At 47.5% G+C, this 21,231-nt stretch overlaps 5 protein-coding genes across 5 annotated transcripts; 3 read left to right on the top strand and 2 right to left on the bottom strand.

Annotated features, from left to right (window-relative positions):
- Positions 1-78: 78 nt before the first annotated feature.
- Positions 79-8,265, bottom strand: LOC6525353. The gene is made up of 6 exons (XM_002101153.4): positions 7,796-8,265; positions 6,004-6,800; positions 5,620-5,905; positions 1,738-1,914; positions 959-1,103; positions 79-759 (listed from the first exon to the last, which is right to left on the bottom strand). The coding sequence occupies exons 2-6, from the start codon at positions 6,525-6,527 to the stop codon at positions 368-370; spliced, it is 1,524 nt and encodes a 507-aa protein (XP_002101189.1). The 5' UTR covers positions 6,528-6,800; positions 7,796-8,265; the 3' UTR covers positions 79-367.
- Positions 8,266-8,631: 366 nt separating this feature from the next.
- Positions 8,632-10,570, top strand: LOC6525352 (zinc finger and SCAN domain-containing protein 21). Its single transcript, XM_039372109.2, has 2 exons — positions 8,632-8,649; positions 8,714-10,570. Exon 2 carries the CDS (start codon positions 8,715-8,717, stop codon positions 10,506-10,508), a length of 1,794 nt encoding a protein of 597 aa, XP_039228043.1. The 5' UTR covers positions 8,632-8,649; position 8,714; the 3' UTR covers positions 10,509-10,570.
- A 512-nt stretch (positions 10,571-11,082) lies between these two features.
- LOC6525351 (dynein regulatory complex protein 1 homolog) lies at positions 11,083-13,741 on the top strand. The gene has a single exon (XM_002101151.3). It carries the CDS (start codon positions 11,306-11,308, stop codon positions 13,535-13,537), a length of 2,232 nt encoding a protein of 743 aa, XP_002101187.1. The 5' UTR covers positions 11,083-11,305; the 3' UTR covers positions 13,538-13,741.
- Positions 13,742-13,982: 241 nt separating this feature from the next.
- On the top strand, positions 13,983-15,833 carry LOC6525350 (zinc finger protein 239). Its single transcript, XM_002101150.4, has 2 exons — positions 13,983-14,851; positions 14,918-15,833. The coding sequence occupies exons 1-2, from the start codon at positions 14,648-14,650 to the stop codon at positions 15,677-15,679; spliced, it is 966 nt and encodes a 321-aa protein (XP_002101186.1). The 5' UTR covers positions 13,983-14,647; the 3' UTR covers positions 15,680-15,833.
- A 293-nt stretch (positions 15,834-16,126) lies between these two features.
- On the bottom strand, positions 16,127-21,225 carry LOC6525349 (mothers against decapentaplegic homolog 3). Its single transcript, XM_002101149.3, has 2 exons — positions 20,607-21,225; positions 16,127-19,877 (listed from the first exon to the last, which is right to left on the bottom strand). The coding sequence occupies exon 2, from the start codon at positions 19,619-19,621 to the stop codon at positions 18,161-18,163; it is 1,461 nt and encodes a 486-aa protein (XP_002101185.1). The 5' UTR covers positions 19,622-19,877; positions 20,607-21,225; the 3' UTR covers positions 16,127-18,160.
- Positions 21,226-21,231: the final 6 nt, after the last annotated feature.

The following is a 21,231-nucleotide window of genomic DNA, read 5'->3' as shown; positions in this document are numbered from 1 at the left end:
TTTATTCCCAATTAAAACTTGTTTCGGAAATAAAAAAGTTAAACGCAAAGTATCAACACACCTTATAAGGAGTTTGAGTTTTGATTTAGATGCAGCTATGTTAGGTTTTTATTGTTAGATCTATGTAGATATTACATACAGCTACAGCGAAAGGACATCAAAACACATTTTGGCCCCCAAACCGCTTGCAAAACGCTTTCAAGATCCTTTCGACCAAACGAAAGTTATGGAACTACGGATAATAATAATATTGCTAAAGTTAGACCTTATTTTGGTGTACCACTCGTTAGACGATTCCGTCAGTCTCTGGGAAGCCCGCCTTCCTCCACTAAATAACTCTGCTACATATGTAAATATACGCAAGCAATTAGTAGACACGGCCGTAGGGCAGGGTATTCGGATAGTAGGGCATCAGGAACTTGGCCCCAAAACGCGGCTGCGATTGCGCCGATTCGCTGCTGGATGAGAACATCGAGGTGCAGATCTCGGCCCGATCCCGATGCAATCGGCTGCTACTGTTCGAGGTGCTCGTCCCGGCGATGCCCACTCCCAATCCCAGTCCCAGACCCAGACCCAATCCAGTACCATGACGTCGCTCCCGACGACGCGATCGTATCAGCGAGAAGATGGCCACCACCACGGCCACCAGAAAGATGAGGCCCAAAACGCAAAAGGAGATGGCCAGCTTGGAGATGGACAGACAGAGGGTTCCCTCGCCGGGCATCGACTGCGCCCGCACATGCGGTGCATAATCCTCTCCTGAAATACGAACTCAGTTTACTAGGCTTGTATAATTATTCAATGAAAGCGAAAACCCCATTAAGGAATGTAATTAGAGAAGGAAATTGAAATGTTTGGCTGGTGCGGCATCCGTGACTGGCACGCACTCCACTGCACTCCACTCCATTCCCACTCCCACTGCCTGATGCAGTGCCTCGTTGGGATACCGCCCACTTACCGCTCATGTTGTGGCGCCTATCGTAGCGCAGGCGGTCCACCTCGATTTGCGGAGCTGTCACGGCCAGCGAATTGAACACCTCGATGCGGGCCAGGTGCTGCTCCGCGCTTAGCGCCGGCGGAGGCGTCTTCAGGCGACAATTTAGCTGGAATGGCAAGGGAACGCATATTGATTGCAATGTAATTTAGTAATTAATTAATTATCCTGCAGTTTTGCTAGTTTTGTATATTCATTGTGCTCAGCTGCCGAATGGAGACAACGCATCAGTGGTGTAAACTGTGGAGCCAGTGCATCGGCTGGTGCACTGGTGGCTAAGTGGGTATGTGGCTCCACTTGGCTGCATTTCGGTGCAATAACCACATTAATTAGCAGACGCAACAACACGCTACGTTGGGCAGCAGAAACAACAGAAACAACAGAAACAGCAGAAACATCAGAAAACCAACAAGAAAACAGCAGAAACAGAAGCAACACTTTCGTTTTCGTTGCAATTTAATTGAGATGCATGCGAGCGGTGCATTTTGTCGGTACACAGCGAGAAAAGAAGCCCAACTCGCATGGCAATTTATGCAGCTTGTCAAGGCAAACACAATTTACACACTTGATGGTAATTTAGGAACTGCAGCATAGCCAAACTATTTGTTAAGTTAGAAAAGCTACAAATGACAAAAAAGAACGAATTGAATTGGGAGTCTGCCAGCACTTTTGCACTGCATTTCTTGCAGTGCATCCACAGAGTGGTGTGAAGCACCAAGTAGTCAGGTATTTGGGCTACTCACAGTTGGACACTTCCCCTTGCAGAGCTGCACGCCACAGCTGACGTGAAGGCGTTCGCGGTCCGGGAACTTGAAGGCGGGAAACGTGGCCGCGAACGTCCGCTCGACCAGGTCTTCCTCGTGCTGCTTGGACCATCCCTCCTCCGCCGGTCGGTGCTGGGTGTGCAGAGCGGGCATTACCTGGCCAATGGCGGAACAGAAAATTAGTGGCAAACTCATAGGCGTTGCATGGTAAACAAGGTTGTTTTCAGTTTCGTTTGTCTGCTTAATTTATTATGCATTTTGGTACTATAACAAGTTTAAAGCATTTAAGTAGCCGTAATGTATATGAGCCTAATTACATTTTCAAGAACTTCAGTAAGAGTTTATAGGACCAGCATTTATTCTTATCTTTATTATATAACCTGGGAGTGTGAACCTGCCACCCGTCGTGGTCACTGTCCCTGTCCCTGAACCTGAACCTGAATCTGAACCAGAACCTGAACCTGAATCTGAACCCGAATCCAAACCATCGGACGACACCAACCAACCAGTTGTGTGTGCTTTTCATGGCCCTCTTTTATCGCCGGTTATACAATAATTCGGGTTGACAAAACACTGGCTCACACGCCGGCATTTCGGTCACATCCGTTACGTATAAGTAATATGCTACCTCAGTACTATGTATGTACATATGTATGTTTGTATATAGCAATCCCGGCAAGAAAGCCCAGCAAATCCAGCAAAAGGTGGCTAAGACGGCGTCATGTGGCCAAGTTCAATGACAACAGTGGTGCACATGTACTCGTTGTATATGGTGCACATGGTGGATATGGATGCCATAGGTATAAGTACAGAGGTACGTGGCATGATGCATGTGCGATCGCTGGAAACAGATGTATGGAATTACAAGACGCTGCGATTTACATCTCACCATTGTTGGTGGCGGCAACTAAAACAAAAACAAAAGGGTTACAGCAGGAAATACGAATGTGCTACACCCTTACAAACAGTAGAGTATATGTATGATAAGCTACATCACATCATGATGTTCCTACTGATGCTGGAAATCCCTGTAGCTTTAAAAGCATATAATGGGTGTGGAATGGAACTCCAAGTTGGAATATCTGCGGAGAGAGGGCATCAAAGTGCAGGACTTAAGATTGGACGGCAGAGTTTCAATTTACACGCCCAAGCACGTGTTTCCCCATGTGGATTTTGCGGGTGGATGTGAATGCGAAATCCGAGACAATAACGAGAAAAAGCAAAATTGTTGCGGAAGTTCAAATGAGTTCACGTGCAGAAAGATTGTGCGAATGCAAATGTCACAGCGAAATGCTTCCTCAGTGAAAGATGAGGATAACCGAGTGTTGATTGCCATCACTAAGGTGGAGTAATCGAAATAATCGACAGGATTCAACGCTATCGATACACACATTGATAACAAATTGCCATTCGTCGCTACAAAGTTAGTGAGCTAAAGTCGTTACTAACTATAGATGATCAATGGATGGGCTTATTGGATGGGATTATTGGGTAGATAGATATATAGATAGATAACCTTGTGGAGGATCGATAAATGGAGCGCAGGGTGCTTGCCTTTAACGGTACTCCGCCTGCACAGTGGGTCATGTGCCAGAGATTCCATGGCAAAAAGTGGGTCACCATCATCGAGCGTCATCGCCGTTTGCAGACAAAAGACGCGGTTTTTATTTCACTTTTCCTCCACGCTCTGACCCAGAAGTGTTTCTAAACCAAACAAATCAACCTGTGATGGGTGCGCGCATAAATTTGCAATCGCACTGGAGCGACTTGATGGAGAAGTAAAGAGCAGAAAAAACAAAAACCACAACAAATACAGCAAAAAAATAGAAAAAAGGCACAGAATAATAAAACAATAAAGCAGCGCGAAAGAAAATGAAATGTGCTAAAACGGAAGACGGCCGCCAAGAGCTGAACAATAAAACAAACATAAAATGCAAATGCTTTTCTCTATGTGGTTGTATATACATATATGTATGTATGTGTATCTTCTAGCCCGTTCCGTTAAAAAAAAGGCAAAAAATAAAACAGAAATTAAGCCGTGTGATTTTTCTAGCGCTGCCCTGACCACCAACAACATCAAGAAGTAGCGAAGCGTCAGCCGGAGATTTGTTTGACCCATTTAAGGCCGCCCGGTCGTGAATGAATGACATGTGCACGAAGCTGCGACGGCCGGCGACCAAAATGCAAATGCCTGGCAATGGCATTGCCCACCGTCGCACAGTGGAGCCAATCGCAGCACAAATCTGAGCTCTAAGGAATAATATCAGGAAAATATGTGTAACACAGCAAGTGGTTTGTGCTTAGCAAGCAAGCAAGTTCGAATTGGTACAAACACTGCTTAGTATCACTCTGTTTAAATTTGATCATTGCCTTATTCCCTTTAAGTTCCATCGCAGAAAAGCTGAACAGATAAGTTTATTCTAGCCCAAAGGAATATCATGATAATCTAAAATAGCAAGTGCTTTGTGCTCAGCAAGCAAATAAACCCACACTGCCCAGTATCACTCTGCTTAAGTTTGTTAATTCCCTTTAAGTTTCATCGCAGAAAAGCTGCACAGATACATATGTGTATCTCAGTTTTAAGGAATATCCTAATAATCTTATATAGCAAGTGCTTTGTGCTCAGCAAGCAAATAAACCCACACTGCCCAGTATCACTCTGCTTAAGTTTGTTAATTCCCTTTATTCCCTTTAAGTTTCATCGCAGAAAAGCTGCACAGATATGTGCATCTAAGCTCTAAGGAATATCACGATAATCTAATATAGCAAGTGCTTTGTGCTTAGCAAGCAAACAAATGTTGCTTAGCCCACTGTGCAGCGGCTTAATGGTGGGGTGGGTGCCGTGGAGACGCAGATGTGGCAACCGCAACAGGGGCACGTCAAAATGCTAAACGATAAATATTTCTATGTATTTCACTGTTGGCTAATTGTTGTGACCTCCTAATTTACTCAAGAAGAACTGACAAACTGAAGAACTGAAAAACTGGAGAGCTGGAGAACCCAGGGAACACCTAGAATACTTTGCTTGTTCTTTGCTGCCTTTCCCACTTTGTCTAATGGTTTGAGCCAAGTTGAGTTGAGTTGTTTGGGCCTGGTTGGCTGGGCAACCAAAACTGTTCTAACGATGATCGCGTAATTATGGCTAACAGTTTCGGTTTTGCTGCCGTTTGCCTCACATTTTAATGTGTCGGTGCTGTAATAACTGTAACACTTAATGAGCCAGGCTTACTTTTGAGCATGTTTCCCTTCTTTTGGCGGGAAAACATCGAGGCATCCAATCAGTTTTTGGTATGCCATCTATTTCAATTTCATCTAATTCGATTTCCCTTTCAAGGGAGGCAATCAAGCGCAGAATCGCCGATCAAATGGCTTTTGTTTTACATTTTCGTCGTGTTTAAAACTGCACTCGCAACTTTTCTAAAACGCAGCACATGCAAGAAGTATACAGGGTATGTGACAGAAATGACGTTTATATCATTTGTTGGTTAATAAGTTGTAGAATAGCATTTAGGACCTGAACTTTGTTAATAGATTGTGGTTTTTTTCTTCGTTAGGTTCTTCTTTTTCCCCATCAGTGATTTTCCCGCATACCCAGTGATACCCTCTAGAGGTAGTCTATAAAAATGAAAGTTAAATGCGATCAATCGCCGATCGCCCCACAGCATCGAGATCGTGGCTAATTAATGACTTTCCGTTCGTCTCGTCGCATCCAAGCTGCGCTTCTAACGGTCTGCCGTAGAATGTCGTGCCGCCGGCACCTGTTACGCAAATGAGCAGCGATTCACCAGATATACGCGCATATATATCGTAGATATCATATATATATATATGTAAGTAGCTAAAACTGATCGATTCACTCACCTGCTCGTCGATGGGACAGCCGCGGGCATCGAGTAATTGCTGCGTGGATTCGCCCAGTCCATCGAGCGCCGCACAGTCCACCACCCGCACTCCGATATTGCCCGGCACCACAGCCCTCACCGTCAGCGTGGTGGCCACGCCCACCTCCACGGAACCAGTGCCATTGGGACCGCCCAACTCCAGCCAGATCCTCACGCGCGGCGTCTCGCGTCGCTGCTGCGTTGGTGAAGATGTTGCAGCGAGCGCTGGAAGCGCAGCAGCTGCCAGAGCTCGCATCCTGGCATTTCTGTAGATGTCACCAAGAAGTATGTTTGAGTACAATATGCCAAATGGCAGTTACCAAATTGAATAGCTTGATTTAAGCTTAAGAAGTGACCAACTTACCTGTCGTGTCCCTTTTCCTGTCGCAACACCGGAAGCGGCATGCCCATCGCATTGGGCGGCAGTTGACACCGCACCGAGCTGAGGATGTCGGTGCTCTGGCGCAGCTTCTGCTCCTTCTGCAGCATCACGCGCACTGTGTACTCCAGACTGCCGTCCTCCAGTGGCTCCGCCCGCACTCCGCATCCGGATGTGGGAATGCGCAGATGCAGACGCGTGGAATCCTTGCCCCGTGCGCGGCACTCCAGCGGAAAGTCCTTGGCGTACAGTAGCCCACGAAAGGGTCGACTCAACTCCAGGTGCATCTCGAGCAGTTCCCGGCTGCAGTTCACCTGCATCGTCTGGATTTGCATGCCATTGCTGCTGGTTGTCTCGTTAATGGAATTCTCTGGCGTTCTGGTTGCCCAGCCAGCATGACACTCCAACTGCGGCAGTTGCAACACTCCGATGGCGACGGCCAAAGGCAGCAGCTGGCCGAGATTGAAGGATGTGGATGTGGATGCGGCCGAGGCGCTGGAGGAGAACATGTTTCCGATTTCCCGTTTTCTAGCAGAGGCAACGGCGCAAACCGCCCCGCCGATGATCAAAACCGCAAATGATAATGATGCCACTTGTTGCTGCTGTCTTTGGATGTTGCTGCTGTCACTAGATGTTGCTGTTGCTGTTGCTGATGTTGCTGTTGCTGCTGTTGCTGGTGCTGCTGATGTTGTTGCTGCTGCTGGAAGCGACGACACCTGTTCGTGCGGCCGCGTGGCTAACTCTTAATTGGCCTACTCCCAGTCCAAGTTCGAGATTCTTGTCTGCGAAATGGAAATGCATTAGTTGCATAGCGACGATTTTGGGTCAAGTATTTAGGGGGCATAGTCTAATTGTTTCTGGGCCTTCGAGCTCCTAAATGGGCCAACTGAAGTGAGCCAACTTACTCAGTTAAATATCTAATCGAATAACTACAAGGATGTGTAAATTATCATTTTAGTTATCTGAATATAAAGAATGTATATGCACATGCCTATCCCAAATTTCATATAACAGGTGCCTGTTGATGATTGCAATCAATTCTACGGCAAATGAAAAAGGGAAAGGAGCATCTCGCTGTCACTTTATGTAAGTTTTAATGGCCAAATAAACGAGTGGCCAATTTGGGGGCCCTTCCCTGCCCATTTTCGATGCCATGCGATGCCAATACGATGCCAATTCCACGCCGAAAGCGGGTCAAGTTTGTCCCATATTTGTTGATTGGAGTGAGTCTATAAAGCCGAAGATGTTGCAGCACGGCGAACAAATAAATAAATAAATAGATGCGATAAAGGCAAACACCGAAGCTTAAATCAACATCAACATAATGCGTTTGCAACTTTGCGTAATCCTATTTTTTTGATGTTACTGCCAGCTGCTTGTTTGGTTATTCGCTCATTGTGCTGCTCTCTATTTGTATTTGTGATTCCCAACTCTTATTAACTCTTTCGTGCATTGTAATCAGCCCAATTAACAATAAAACTTTGGCTCTGCACAAACTTAAATCGATGGCCACTGCCCTTCACTCTTGAAATTAATGAAATTATGTTATGTGAAATTAATGAGCTTATGTACCTAAGTCCTTAAGCTTCTACATTGAGATCCTTAAGTGATACATATGTGTATAATTACATGATATTGTATAATAACATATATATAAAATGTGTCATATTTTCTAGTGTATAATAAAATGGTATCCTTTCAGTGGGTCCTTGTTTTCAGTTGCACAGAAATAGTTCTTTAGTACTTTTACAGCTTTATTTACTAACAATTCGCTTACCTTTCAGAAGGAACTTTAAATCCTTTTCTTAATCCTTTTATATTGACAAGGCAACTTTTGATTTGCTTCAAAACCTTTTGTTAATCTTCTTGTTTTTAATAACACTTATATCATAAACAGTAAAAAAAATCAAATTTCTTGCGCAATTATGCGGTTAATTTGAATTGCGAAAAAAGCAGAAGAACCGCAATTTTCAAATTAGTTAATTATCAGCCACTACGCATGCGCGCACTTCGCACGCTCTCAACACACAGAAGCAGTGAACACCGTACAAAAAAAAAAACAAGTAATAACTATTATTGAACTGTTACAAGAAGAAAAGCTCGCGAAACACGCCCGTTTGGGTTGAAGAAGCCTCAAGAAGACGAGCGCGCGCCACCGAGTGTGCAGATGCAATGCACCGGGCCAATTCCGAATCCAGAAGTTAGCCAAGTTAGCCCAGCTAGCCAAGTTAGTCGCGAGCGCAGACCGCAAAGCAGTGCGGCAACAACAACGAGCCAAGGGGCCAAGAAGCGGCAAAAAAGACGTTAGCCGACTTCACGCATGCGCAGCGATTTTTTGGCGCGCAGCTGGCCATTCAAATTGCGCGTTATCGATAGTTCGCAGAGATCGATAATTTGCGGTATATTTTTATACCCGTACAAATTTTGTTTCTTTGCTGAGTAACGGGTATCCAATAGTCGTGGAGCTCTACTATAGCGAATTTTAATGTTTTATTTTTAAGGCTTTTTTTTTTATTAACCCCGATTTAATCATGTCAAGAACGCGAGTATTTTATTTGAAATCCCAGCGAAACTTGGTATTCGATAGTTGGTGTGGGCCAGCAAACAGCGACTGGTCACACTTGCAGTTTTGTACGTTTTTTTTTTTCGGCCAAATTCATGCAAAATAATTAATTAATTCAGTTGATGTGACCAGGATGAGCAACAACCACCGCCTTGCGATGAGCCTGGACATGTCCGAGATAATCGAATTCGTGCTGCCGGCCAATAGCGATTATTCGGACGATGACAACGGTGGAACCGTTCGCCTGATGGACGCCAGCGAGGATGCCACCTACGTGGTTCTGGACAACCTGGGCAACGAATACGATGAGGAGTTTCTGATCGTCAACGAGGACGGCGTGGAGGGCGAGCTGCTGGTGGACGAGGAGCTGCAGGGTCTTCTGGTGAGCTCCCGGTTGAAGGAATCGCCGCTGGACGAACAGGGGCCGCAGTATGTTGTCACGGAACTGCAGCTCGAGGAAATGGGAGAGCTGGTGGAGGAGGAACAGGAGCTGGACTATGGCGACTACGAGCACGAACTCAACTACAGTCACCCGCACGCTTCCGAAAGGGAGGAAGAGGATCTGGATATGGATCCACCGTCGTCACCCTCCCTGCCACCATCGCCGCCACAGCCGCCGAAGCCTGCTGTCCAGCCCGCCAGCAAAGCGAGATCTTCATCTGCCCTCCAGATCGCCATACGCAGCTTTGCCGGCCAAAATACGGACGACGATGGCAGCGTCAAGGATGTGAAGCCAAGCGAAAAGATGCTGGAGGAGTTCAAGGGACCGCGACGCTACCTGCTTTTCGACGACCTGATAGCAACCATTGTGGACTTTGACGAGGACAGCACACCCATTGTGGAGTTCTCCATGATCAGTGACATGCTGGACGAAAAGCTGCCGGTGGAGTGTGGCATTTGTCCAGATGTCATGCACAAAACGAAGCTGTCCAAGCACCAGAAGACTCATCTGGTGCCCGGCACCAATCGCTATGCCTGCATCTACTGCACGGAGACGTATCGCGACTGCAAATACCTGGCCGGACATGCGCGGCGCCACATGGGCATCCGACCGTACGTCTGCGAACTGTGCACCCTATACTTCTCCACCAAGCAGGATCTACGCGTGCACAATCAGCGCCGGCATCTGGAGAAGGAGCACATATGCGAAATGTGCGGCAAGACATTCGCCCAGAATACCCAGCTGAAGCGGCATCGCGAGGCGACGCACGAGAAGAAGCGGCGATTCCAGTGCCAGTACTGCCAGAAGGCCTACTACAAGAATTTCTCTCTGCAGGAGCACATTCGCAATGTTCACATGGGCAAGCGAAGGATGCTCAAGTGTCCGTTCTGTGGCATGCAGTGTCGCGATGCCCACAAAATGGCCCGTCATCGTAAGGAAATGCACCTGAGTCAGGGCACGTATGTGTGCCATTTGTGCCAAGAGGAGTTCACCGACATCAACTATTTCGATGCCCACAAGCGATCGATTCAGTGCCGTAGCAATACTCGTCGCTTTGTGAATGGTGATGAGAATCAAGGTGGATCCGGTTCGGGTTCCATTTCGGGTCGCATTATGGACGGCCAGGACGACGAGGAGGACGGTATGGGCCTGCTGGAGGAGGAGTACGACGAGGACGACGGCCTGCTGGTGGAGGATGGTCACGCGGAGGAGCAGGGCTCGTCGTCCAATCGGCATTATTTGACCGAGGGCAAGCCGCAATATGTGCAAATGTCGGATTACGATGACCAGCGCCTGCTGGTGGAGAACGTGGTGGGCGAGGACATCGACGAGGATGTAGAGGAGGAGGAGCTGCTTACCGAGGAGCAATACTTTAACGCTGTCCAACAGCATCACCAGCAGCAGCAGAACCAACATCATGGCCATGGGCAGGACTACAACGACGAGCTGATATATGAAATCACCTTGAAGACTGAGGATAATTGAGTGCCGCAAACCCCGCGCAAATATTGTAAATAGTTCCAAAGTAAACACTATCATGTAAAGAATTTCCTCAACTTTTTTTGAATGTGGTTCCAAATTTTTGGTCGAATGCAACCCAGTGTCGCCAAATCGGCAGGGCTGTATTTCCAAAAGGGCATCAAATTCCGACTGTTGATTGCAACTCAGTGGTCAAACATACCGCCTTATATTTGCAGCAAGGGGACGCACCCGGGTCAATGGGGTCATTGCGGTTTTGACAATGGAATTTTCCACTCATTTTGCATTTGGCATGGCCCGCGTGACGTCAGCAGGCGATCTTGAGCAGGAGGAAGCGAGAGGGAAGAAACTATCGCTTGATTTCGATAACGATTGTTTTAGGTGGAGATGAAATTAATTCAAGACAGAACTAAATGGATTTGAACTCTCTTATTTAATAAGTCCTATAGCCATGACTTTTTGACAATTCTTAACAACAATTTAGCTGCAAGGCAGTCATGAGTCATATTTTAATAAGAGCAGAAAAAGTACATTTCCTAAAACCGCCAGTTGTCTGTTTTGGCATCACTGATATGGGCATCACTGACAACAGAAGTAAACAAACAGAAGACAATATTTTTGTTTTCACCGGAAAAGCAAGCACCATGGGCAATGGCCACGAAACCAAGGGAACCCGGGATCCTTCGATCAAACTTTTCCAGTCACACAACAAACCCCCATGATTTGGAGCACAGTTGCCTTCTGAAATACCGCACAACAAATCGATTCTCATATAAATCTCGACCTGGCATATATTTTGAGCCATGGACGACAACGAGGATGAGCTGGAGGAGCACCAGGAGCTGGTCAGCGACGGCAGCGTCGAGGAGGAGGAGGAGGTCGAGCCCGATCTCGGACCGGTGGACAGCTGGGAGTCCTTCAATAACCGCATCGATGGGCTGATCTTTAACGAACGCTGCGACAAGTCGGTGAAGAAGTTGGACGAACGCCGTCTGGCGATTCTCAACCGGGTGCGTCAGCAGTTCCGCGAGGCGCCAAAGGGTGTCGCCGAACGTTGTCAGGCGCAGAAGTCGCCCATTGACCAACAGCTGGAGGTGTCCAGCGAGCGACTAAACGAACTGGTACGCTTCGGCAACGAGCTGGTGACCAATGTCCGGGTGGCCAACGAACGAAGGGAGCTGAATCGCCGACTCTTTGAGGCGACGCAGAAGAATCAGGTGCAGTTGAAGCTGCAACGTGAAAGCGTGGAAACAATGGCCCGCTTCGAGAACATTAAGGCGCGCTGGACAGAGCTGGAGGAGACCAACGAGCCGATGCTATTGTGGGACCAAATCGAAGAGCAAAAGAAACGCATTGCCGAGATCATGGCCCGCAAGGATGAGATGATATCTGCCTGCCAAGCGGAGGTGGACCGCATGAATGCCAAGTACGAGTTCGATCGCGAGCGGCAGGCCCAGGATCTTTGTTGCCTGGTGGAGCGCGTTGATCACCAGGTGGAGACGCTCAAGGAGGCCTACAAGGAGCACATTCAAATGCTGCGGCACACCATCGAGGAGGAGCGGCAGATCTTTGCCGACAGTGCGGTGGAGAAGTGGCGCACCTTCTTTGATGCGATGAATGCAAACTTTGACGAGAAGGCCAGTTTGGTGCGAGCACGTGAGCAGTTCTATGCACGCCAAACGCAGCAGATCAACGAGTCCCAGGAGGAGCTGACCAAGAGCACTCGAATTCGACTGGAGAAGGAGTGCGAGAGGCTCGAGCTAGAGTTGCGTCGCACACGTGACAATGTGCTGATGAATTCCGAGAAGCTGGACTACAACTATCAAGTGCTCCAGAAGCGCAACGAGGAGAACGTGATCATTAACAACCAGCAGAAGCGACGGGTGGCCCGCCTGCATGAGGCAATCGGACGCACACGGCGTGGCCTGAAGAATCTTTACAACACGGGCAAGCGAAACATAGCCCGTCTCTCCTCGGACATCTACAAGCTGCACGCCAACATCAACGATATGGAGTCGAAGGCCCATCAGGCGAGGCTGAACAATCGCGAGAAGTTCGATCGCATCTGGGAGATTAACTACAAGGAGCTGAACCTGCTGGTAGATCGGGTCTATCACATCGATCGCATCATACACGAGCAGCAGCTGGCCATGCCGTGGTCCAGTCCCGTGCCGCCCATTCCAAATATCAACAAGGCAAAGAAGAGGCGCAATAACATTCTGGAGAAGTTTGATATGCGGATTGGGCGGGTTCCCAAGAACCGGGTGCTGCCCAAGTCGGCCGTACATTACAAGCCGGATATCAAGGAGCTGCCCCCAGAATCGCTACGTCTGATGCGTAATCTCATTCGTAAGCTGTCCGATCGCGGCGGTTTCCTCATCGAGGAGCGACTGCTAAAGATTCTTGAGCCGTATTCCGAGGAGGACAAATGCCTGGTGCGCATCGACAATATCTTTGCAGCGCTACGCATTCGTCATCTGCGCGATGTCAAGGAACTGACCAAGGTTTTCATGCCGTACACCTACTGTCCGAACTGCCAACCGCAGGGATTGAGTCCACGCAAGTGCGCCGAGGTGTTCATGAAGGATCAAAAGCCCAATCGGCTGCAGGGCATGACGGGTGGCCAACCGGATCAAAAGGAGCATAGATCCACAGGCGAAGCCTTTCTAACCAAGAGCGAGGAGGCGGCGAAGAGATGCCACAATCACTATCTGGTCATGGAGCCGGCACTCTGTCTGCACGCCATGAATCTCTTCACCTCCAAGATGCACAAAAAGATGTACGAACACGAACCGGGCAGCGTTCTCAATGCGGTAAATCTTATTCAGATTACGGATGCGGAGATCCGTAATTTCTGGCGCCAGTTCTCGGCCTGCTTTCCGGCCTCCAAGTGCAAGCTGTGGAAGACACTGGAGCACGGACTGAATCACTACGTAGAGGTGCTCAAGATGCGTGTGCAGTACGATGCGGAAGTCGTCTTTTTGCGTCGCCAGAACGAAGAGTTGCGCCATCTGCTACAAAAGTTCACCGTCTAGGTGCAAATTTACTCAATTGCATATCTAAACCGAAGCAATTATTGTCCGATTACGTCCAAACATGATAAATTATAATTGTGCCTAGTCTCGCTCTTTGACATTGCCATGGAAACAGTCCAGAGACGTGGGGTCCCTGCTCGGGCGCCATCGTAAACGTTGTTTCATTTCAGAGTCGTGCAATAAAAGCTTATTTCGATCAAGAAATAATGGTGGTTTTGTATATTAAAGTAATGAAAAATGTTGAATATTTCCACGTCTATATCTTATGTTGTCCCGCTCTAAACTATGAGCAGCTTTCTAATGACGGTTATTATCACAGTGGCGTACTTCCATGGGCACTATGATGGGGATTTTTCCCTTGAATTAAGTACTCAAATCAATCACAATACTAATTTTTAACATATTTTATATATATTATTTATACTTTGTCCATATTCTTCCACCACCCCTTTTATAACATATTGCCAGTGCCGTCCATGCCATACTGTGCCCCAAACTGGCGATCTTAAATGTTTGATTTGATTTGCTTTGCTTTGCTTTTGCAGTTCATTTCGAACTTTGAGTCCGTGGGAACTATGTATGTACATAGTTGGCGATAGATGATCTCTGCGACGGGGAATACCTACGATCGTTTTCTCGCACAGCTACCATTTCGCTGCTGGAAACCAAATGATTAGGACTTGTTGCACTGTGTCTTATCAGGGCAACCCGATAAAGTTGAGCTGTAGGCAAAAGTATAATTTATATGTAGGACAGTCGCGGAGTCCACCGAGGGATCGTGCAATTGGCTCAAAGTGCGCACCGCCAGCGTTTAAAGTGCAGACCACCATTCTGGCTAATCATTCATTTATGGGCAAACTTTATGGATGTCGTCCATTATTCGATAAAATAAAATACAAGCGCAACCGCTTGTGTAGTTGAATTTCATGGCCAACAACTACTCTACTGCGACCTGTAATAATATACTACATAATTAAACACGGCGCAATCTTATCGCTTGCTAGTTTTGGACTCCGTTGGCATTGCCTTCTTTTTTTTTCCCGCGGTAGCGGAAGTCTTCATCGACAGTTGGCGAGACATCAGCAGTCCGGACGGAAGCGAAGGACCATCATGCGATCCAGAGATCGGGATATGGGTATATCCCAATTGACAGACGCCACTTATTCGGTCGACGATCTGGGCAACTATGGCGTTTGCCTCGAGGACCTGCAACTGTTTGCCCAACTGGAGGATCTCTCCGGCGAAAGACTGCCCATGGAGATGGAGCTGCTCAGTCCGGCCGCGGAGTTCGATCTTTTGGAACTTGTAAATGGAGTAAGTTGAAGTTGAGTTTCTTGTGGCAAAATGCACATAAGTAATCCATGATCAATCTGCATCTAGGCTCTGCAGCAGCACAACACCACGGAACATAAGCAACCAGAACAGATATGTAAGCCCAAGCGGAAAGCACCCACTAAACGCCTCCGAAGAGCTGGAAAGGATCACAGCTGCGACGTGTGCGGCAGACGTTTCTCGGAGGCGTACAACCTGCGCATCCACAAGATGACCCACACGGACGAGAAGCCGCACGTGTGCGAGGAGTGCGGCAAGGGATTCCGGCAACTGAACAAGCTTCGCATCCATGCAGTCACCCACACAGCGGAGCGGCCACACAAATGCGATATCTGCGGCAAGGGTTTCCGGTATGCCAACTACCTAACAGTCCATCGACGATTGCACACGGGCGAGAAACCATATCCGTGCTTGGCCACAGACTGTCATCTCTCCTTTCACTCCATTCACGCGCGACGCATCCACACCAAGCTAAGGCATGCGACACCAACGCATCCGGAAGCGGATCCCGATCAGCCGCTGGCCGAGCAGGAGCAACGGGAGACGTCCGCGTTCAGCTTCACTTGCCCGGTCTGCAGCCGCATCCTGACGGATCAGTGCTACCTGAGCATACACCTGAAGCGGCATTACAACCAGCGCGATTTCCCATGTATACAGCCGCAGTGCGACAAGAGATTCTACAGTGCCTCGGAGCTGAAGCACCACCAGATCGCCCACACCCAACAGCGTCCATTCGCCTGTCCACTGTGTCCAGCGCGATTTCTGCGCAAATCCAATCATAAACAACACCTCAAGGTGCACGAGCGTTGACAACTGGAGAGCACTTGGATTATTTTTGAATAAGATATATATGGTATTCCAGACCCCGAGAGCTTGAGAATCCGAGACTCGCTCCCACCCAATGCTGCGCCAGAGAGGGGCTTGGGGCAGCGCTTTCCATTCAATATAAGTGTTTATTTATATATACGATTCTGTTTGTCTTTATCTGCATGCTTGCATATTAGATATATGTATATATTTGTATTTATACTTTATAAAGTTACGGTACGGGTACGGATACGGGTACGGGGTTGCTGGTTCACTGTGGTTGTGTCCGAGGACTGTTGACTGTTGCTGCATGTTCGCCTGCATTGCTTTGTTTCGTTAGGCATAACTTAATGATAATATTACATTATTTGCGGTCTTAGCCGGAAATACGAAAACAATTGATTAAATTGATTAAAAAAACAGTGATTAGAGCCAATTAACAAAACACAATCTCGTTCGCGGTCGTTTATTCGATTGATTGCCAATCAGGACTTAGTGTCTCAGCACAAAACTACACACGTGAGAAACTTAAAAGCAACAAAGGGGGCAAACACAATAGACAAAACTTAAATTAAAGTTTCGCCGGAACCAGCGGACAAGTGCGCTGGCCAACACTGGCCGCCACGCACCATACACTGCCCAACACTGGCCAGGCGGTACAGTTATTTTTGGTTGTAACAGCGAAGCGAAGGACAAAAAAAAAATTAAAAAAACAATTGTAAAAAAGAATCAGCAAATATTGACGTAAAAACAATTTGAACTCGAACTTAAACTGGATTTGGGCTCTTTAAATGTTAATATAAGCTAGCGAATTTCGTTACATATATAGACTTAAGAACTAGACCCAAGAAAAACGTGCACTTGCCAAGCAAAATCCGGCCAGCACCGGCAAACCATATTGCATATTGGTTGGTTACATCCAATTTGTCGGTTCAAATCCGAGGCTGTAAATGAATTAAGAGAATCTCTCATTTGGTACACAATAAATGCAGTTCTGAACAAAATGGCACCTTGGATGGGCCAGACTTGGGCTTGCGGCATTACAAATTTTGTTGGGCAAGTGCTTTACATATAGGATATATGATCGCATTTTACGGATATTACGACTAACAAGAGCTGACTGCGTTTTAAGACGAATTTCTTGACGAATTTTTAACACACACGTACTAAGCGAATATCGAGTCGAGTCACATCGAATCGTATCGTTTAACAACCATCATCAAAACGGATATATCTATAATCCCATACTCGATCAAGTGGAGGTCCTGCGTGAATAATTTCATTATTTTGGTCTTATGTACATTTGCAATGTATGGTAGTGTGTGTGTCTGTGTGTGTAAGCTTCAAGCTTGATAAATCCCAGTTCCTGTTTTACTCTCATTCATTTTTGTTCCAAATCACCGATATAATTGTTTTGCTTCTTTCACAAAGAATTTTGACTCGCTTCGTTCTCGCTTCTAGCTAGCTACCAACTTTACGCACACAGATTGGGGGCATATTTTGGTTTTGTGTGTTCCTGGTCGGTTCCATTTTCGGTTATTTCCTCATTTGCTTTTGTTTTTTTTTTTGTTTTTTTGTATGTAAAATGTTTAAAAAAATTGTTGCTTCTTATCGAAAACTGTAACTCTCCACGTTTCCACCTACACAATATATAGTCCTAAACTTGTAACGCCAAATACATGTTCTCTCTCATATATGCTTGTAAAGATATATATCCCACATGTAAGTGTGTGCTCTTTGTATATAGATATATCTGCATCTGGTTTGCATCTACCATTTTGTTTTCAATTACTCAATTATGTACTCGTATATAATTTGCCTGAACTTATTTCATATGTGCTCTCAGAATTTTTCTTGGTTTTCTCTTTCAAAACCAATTCCGATTCTCATTTTGATCTCCCGCGAAGGTGCTGACCAGTAACACTGACGAAATGGGCCAACATTCAACATTAACAGCGATGTATATATAGTATTTTTGGTTTTTGCAAGCCTTTTTACGGAAGCTCTTGGTACATCAAGGATATAATTATTGTTGTGCCCAGCTTTTTATCGATTTTAATTTGTACTGGTTGGGTTTAAATTTACGTTTTCCTAGAGCTAGTGAAAACAAGTGACTTTTTTTTTACCCTGGCAGAGGGTATTACAACTTTCACTGCCTAGCTGCTCAGCGAATTTAAATGAAAACCGAACAAAAAGCACATCGATTGCATACCAATTGCATCCAGATTTTGCGGACGTTAATCTACAATTTTAATTACCTTTGCGATTTGTTGCGAAAGGTGATTAAAAGACGATAATAAACGATATTGACTACCGCAAATTCTTGAGGATAGTATTCTTTCTTCGTCAGTGTTACTTGTCAGAGCCGTTATGGGATTTCTGGGTTTCTTCTTTCATCCCAAAATGGGCCTTAAACTCCAGCGCTTTCTGTGCGGAAAAATGGGGAGGGTGGGGGAAGATTGAAAACCGGAACCGGCCGTGCGCTTACGACATGGAGCTGCACGGCAGCCGAGGCGAACCCATCTGCGTGAGCACGCGATCCAGCCACTGAAGCGGCCCGTTCAGATGGAGTTCGATCCAGCAGGGCGTTGAGGTCACCGTCTGGCGGCGATATTCGGCGCCCCAGCCCTTGACGAATGACATGCGGATGGTGCACATGCGTGTCAATTGGTAGACCGCCTCGAATCCCTGCGACACGGACTGCGACAGCAGGGCGGCGAACTCCTGGTTGTTGAAGATCTTTAGGTTGCAACCGGGCGGTATCTTGCATACGGTGGCCGGATGCCAGCCATAACGCTGGTTACAATTCGGGCTCTGTACGAAGATGGAGGAGTCGCTCAGGCATTCTGCGAATACCTCTCCGCCAATGTAGTACAGCCGTACGCCTTTGCCGATGTGGCGACGTGTCTGCTCCACGACCTCGTTGCGATTCACATTGGACAGCAGTCCGAGGCAGAAGCGCTCCGAATTGGAGGGATCGGTAAAGCCATCCACCGTAATCGAGGGCTGCGAGGCATGGAACGTCTCGCCGACACGCGTATTTAGCTCGTAGTAGGAGATGGAACACCAGAAGGCCGGCTCGTGGTACATCACCGGCGCTGCATCGGCGGGCGGCGTTAGACGCGACATGTTCATGTTGTCGTTGGGATCGATGGGGTCACCATCCTCGCTCATATAGCCGGGCGGCGGGGTACCGGTGTTGGGAATGCTGCTGCCCACACTGAGCACACTCGATTGTGAGTCCATGTTTTGGCCAAAGGACAGCTGCTGCTGTTGCTGTTGATAGGCGGAGGCGGCGGATGAGGACGACGACGAGGAGGAGGAGGGACCACCACCACCACCGGCGGCAGTTGCGGGCGTCGAACTGGCGGACGATGATACGGAAACGGGACCGGCACCGCCCAATTCCATATACTGCGGTGGACTCAACGAGGCGCTGCGAATTATCGCCGCATTGTAGTCGGTGTTGTTGGGTATCTGGTGCGTATGGTTGTCCAGCGGATAATCCACAATGGAGTCGGGCGGCGTCGGCAGCGATTTGGGCACCAGGATGGACAGTTCAATCTTTTTGTAGTGGTACGGATTTATGCAGATCTCTTCCTTGCGCAAATGGAACGCGTACTCGCAATGATCGAGCGGCTTCAGTTCATTCTGCGACTGAAGATCCGGCCAGCGCCACAGGCGACAATAGATGACGTGCGGCAGACCCTTGCGCAGATGCTCGCCGGCGGGAGCTGGCTTGCTGCGCGGCACCGTCACGCACCTTGTTTGGCAGTTCTGTGTCGAGATCGCGCGCTCTAGCTCCTCCAGCTGCGAATTCTTTTTGATCTTCTTGACCAGATTCTTGACGGCCTTCTCCGACCACTTGCCCTCGACGCTGTTGTCCTCGTTGCCCTTTTTGAGTGCTAACAAACGCTTGACCACCTGCGGGGTGAATGGCAACATCTCAGGGTCTCAGGGGGGAGTTCTCCTGGGCTTTCCGGGTGTCCTCCGCGTCCACTAGCTCCTACTCCTCCTCCTCCTCCTTTGCGTTGACTTTTGAATACTGCTCTAACTGGTGGCGTTTGTCGAGTGTTTTAGTTTTAGTTCGATCACCTTGCCTGGAATACTGGAACGGGAATGGGAACTGGAACTGGAACAGTTTTCCTGCTGCTACTGCTACTGCTACTGCTGCTGGCTGCTTCACTTGTGCACTTCTGATCTGGAATAGTGGAATGGGTTTAGTTGTGCGTGATTTGACAATTAAAACCTGATAATTGGCTTGCATGTGTGTGCGTGAGCGGCTGGATCTGATAAAAGCTCGACCCTGATGACGATGTTATTGTGATAATTGCCCGAGCGTGTGTATATGGGTAATCTATTAACTTTTGCCGTAGATTCACATTCTGATTTCTTTAGAAAATTTCAGTTTATTCTTTCCATTTCCAAATCGCCAATCACAAATGCAATCGTTTGCGTGGGTTGCTCCTGTTCTTGCTATTCTCACTACCGTTCTTATTCCTATTCTTGTTGTTATTGTCCCCAACAAGGTCAAATGTCTGCGTTTGCAGACGCTTTTTTTTTCTTCAGTTGAGTTACAGCAGCCACAGAAAACCGAAACAGAAACAGAACCAGAATGTATGTATATTTATGTATGTATGCATGTACACACGCCTAATCTGTGGGCAGTTTGGAATTTTCCATCTTTTCGAAGGCGGGGCAATAAATTACCGAAAATAACAAAAAACCACGAGCGTCGCAGGCGAGGGGGCTTCGAGTTAGACGCAAAAATAAATAAATAATAAAATGTGCATTGTGAAAACAGCGAAAAGTGCACATACAGCCGCTTTGGAATGTATCCATGTATCTGTATCCGTATCTCCACCCCCCCACCGAACACACACACACACGCATACACTCCCGCCGAGTGTCTCGCACATATAAATATTACCTGTAACGGTACCGGCAACTCGAGCTCCCCTGTTGTCCTGCTCTTGCTCCTTTCGCCTGCTCTCTAAAATTCTAACGTGCCCTCTCGCTCGCACGCACACCCTGCTTCCAGGTCCAGATGCACGGGAACGGTAACCAAAAGGCACCGGAACCGGGCGCACACATCCAGCCGAGCAGCGCCGACGGGAGGGGGTGTTGGTGGTGGTGGTTGTCTGGAACGGGGGGGGCGTGTGGTGGGCACCGCTCTTTCAAATTTCTGTGTGTATATATCTTGTGTGCGCGCCAAAGAGGGATAGCTATACGCACACGCACACCAAAGCACAGTCACTGCACACCGACACGCAAGAAACACGCACACAGATACACGAGCGCACAGACACAAACACACAGAGGCACAACAAGAACAGAGAACTTATTTTGATCAATATTTTAACGCCACCCGGTTGTTTGTTCTTATGTTATGCTCTTTGTGTTTATTTTCCATACGTTAGTAGTTCGCTTTACGTTCGAATTGCGCTGTATTGGAGTATTATAATTTTTTGCGTTTCGCGATTTAGCTATTCGCAAAGTTGCAGTGTGCCCAGACGTGCTGCCCAACAATAGTGTGACCGACTGTGAAGTGTGAC

The sequence above is a fragment of the Drosophila yakuba genome, chromosome X (assembly GCF_016746365.2).
Source record: "Drosophila yakuba strain Tai18E2 chromosome X, Prin_Dyak_Tai18E2_2.1, whole genome shotgun sequence".
NCBI classification, from domain to species: Eukaryota; Metazoa; Arthropoda; class Insecta; order Diptera; family Drosophilidae; genus Drosophila; species Drosophila yakuba.
Note: the sequence above shows the minus strand (reverse complement) of the source record. Positions and strands in the feature narration are given on the sequence as shown.

What these genes read in the sequence shown, in the direction of transcription:
- LOC6525352 (XM_039372109.2), top strand. Translation starts at nt 8,715, where the DNA reads ATGAGCAACAACCACCGCCTTGCGATGAGCCTGGACATGTCCGAGATA.
- LOC6525353 (XM_002101153.4), bottom strand. Translation starts at nt 6,527, where the DNA reads ATGTTCTCCTCCAGCGCCTCGGCCGCATCCACATCCACATCCTTCAAT. An exon ending in CAGGAAAAGGGACACGACAG is followed by an intron (nt 5,906 to 6,003) that starts GTAAGTTGGTCA and finishes TGACATCTACAG; the next exon opens with AAATGCCAGGATGCGAGCTC. An exon ending in GCAAGGGGAAGTGTCCAACT is followed by an intron (nt 1,104 to 1,737) that starts GTGAGTAGCCCA and finishes TTGCCATTCCAG; the next exon opens with CTAAATTGTCGCCTGAAGAC.
- LOC6525349 (XM_002101149.3), bottom strand. Translation starts at nt 19,621, where the DNA reads ATGTTGCCATTCACCCCGCAGGTGGTCAAGCGTTTGTTAGCACTCAAA.
- LOC6525350 (XM_002101150.4), top strand. Translation starts at nt 14,648, where the DNA reads ATGCGATCCAGAGATCGGGATATGGGTATATCCCAATTGACAGACGCC. An exon ending in TTTTGGAACTTGTAAATGGA is followed by an intron (nt 14,852 to 14,917) that starts GTAAGTTGAAGT and finishes ATCTGCATCTAG; the next exon opens with GCTCTGCAGCAGCACAACAC.
- LOC6525351 (XM_002101151.3), top strand. Translation starts at nt 11,306, where the DNA reads ATGGACGACAACGAGGATGAGCTGGAGGAGCACCAGGAGCTGGTCAGC.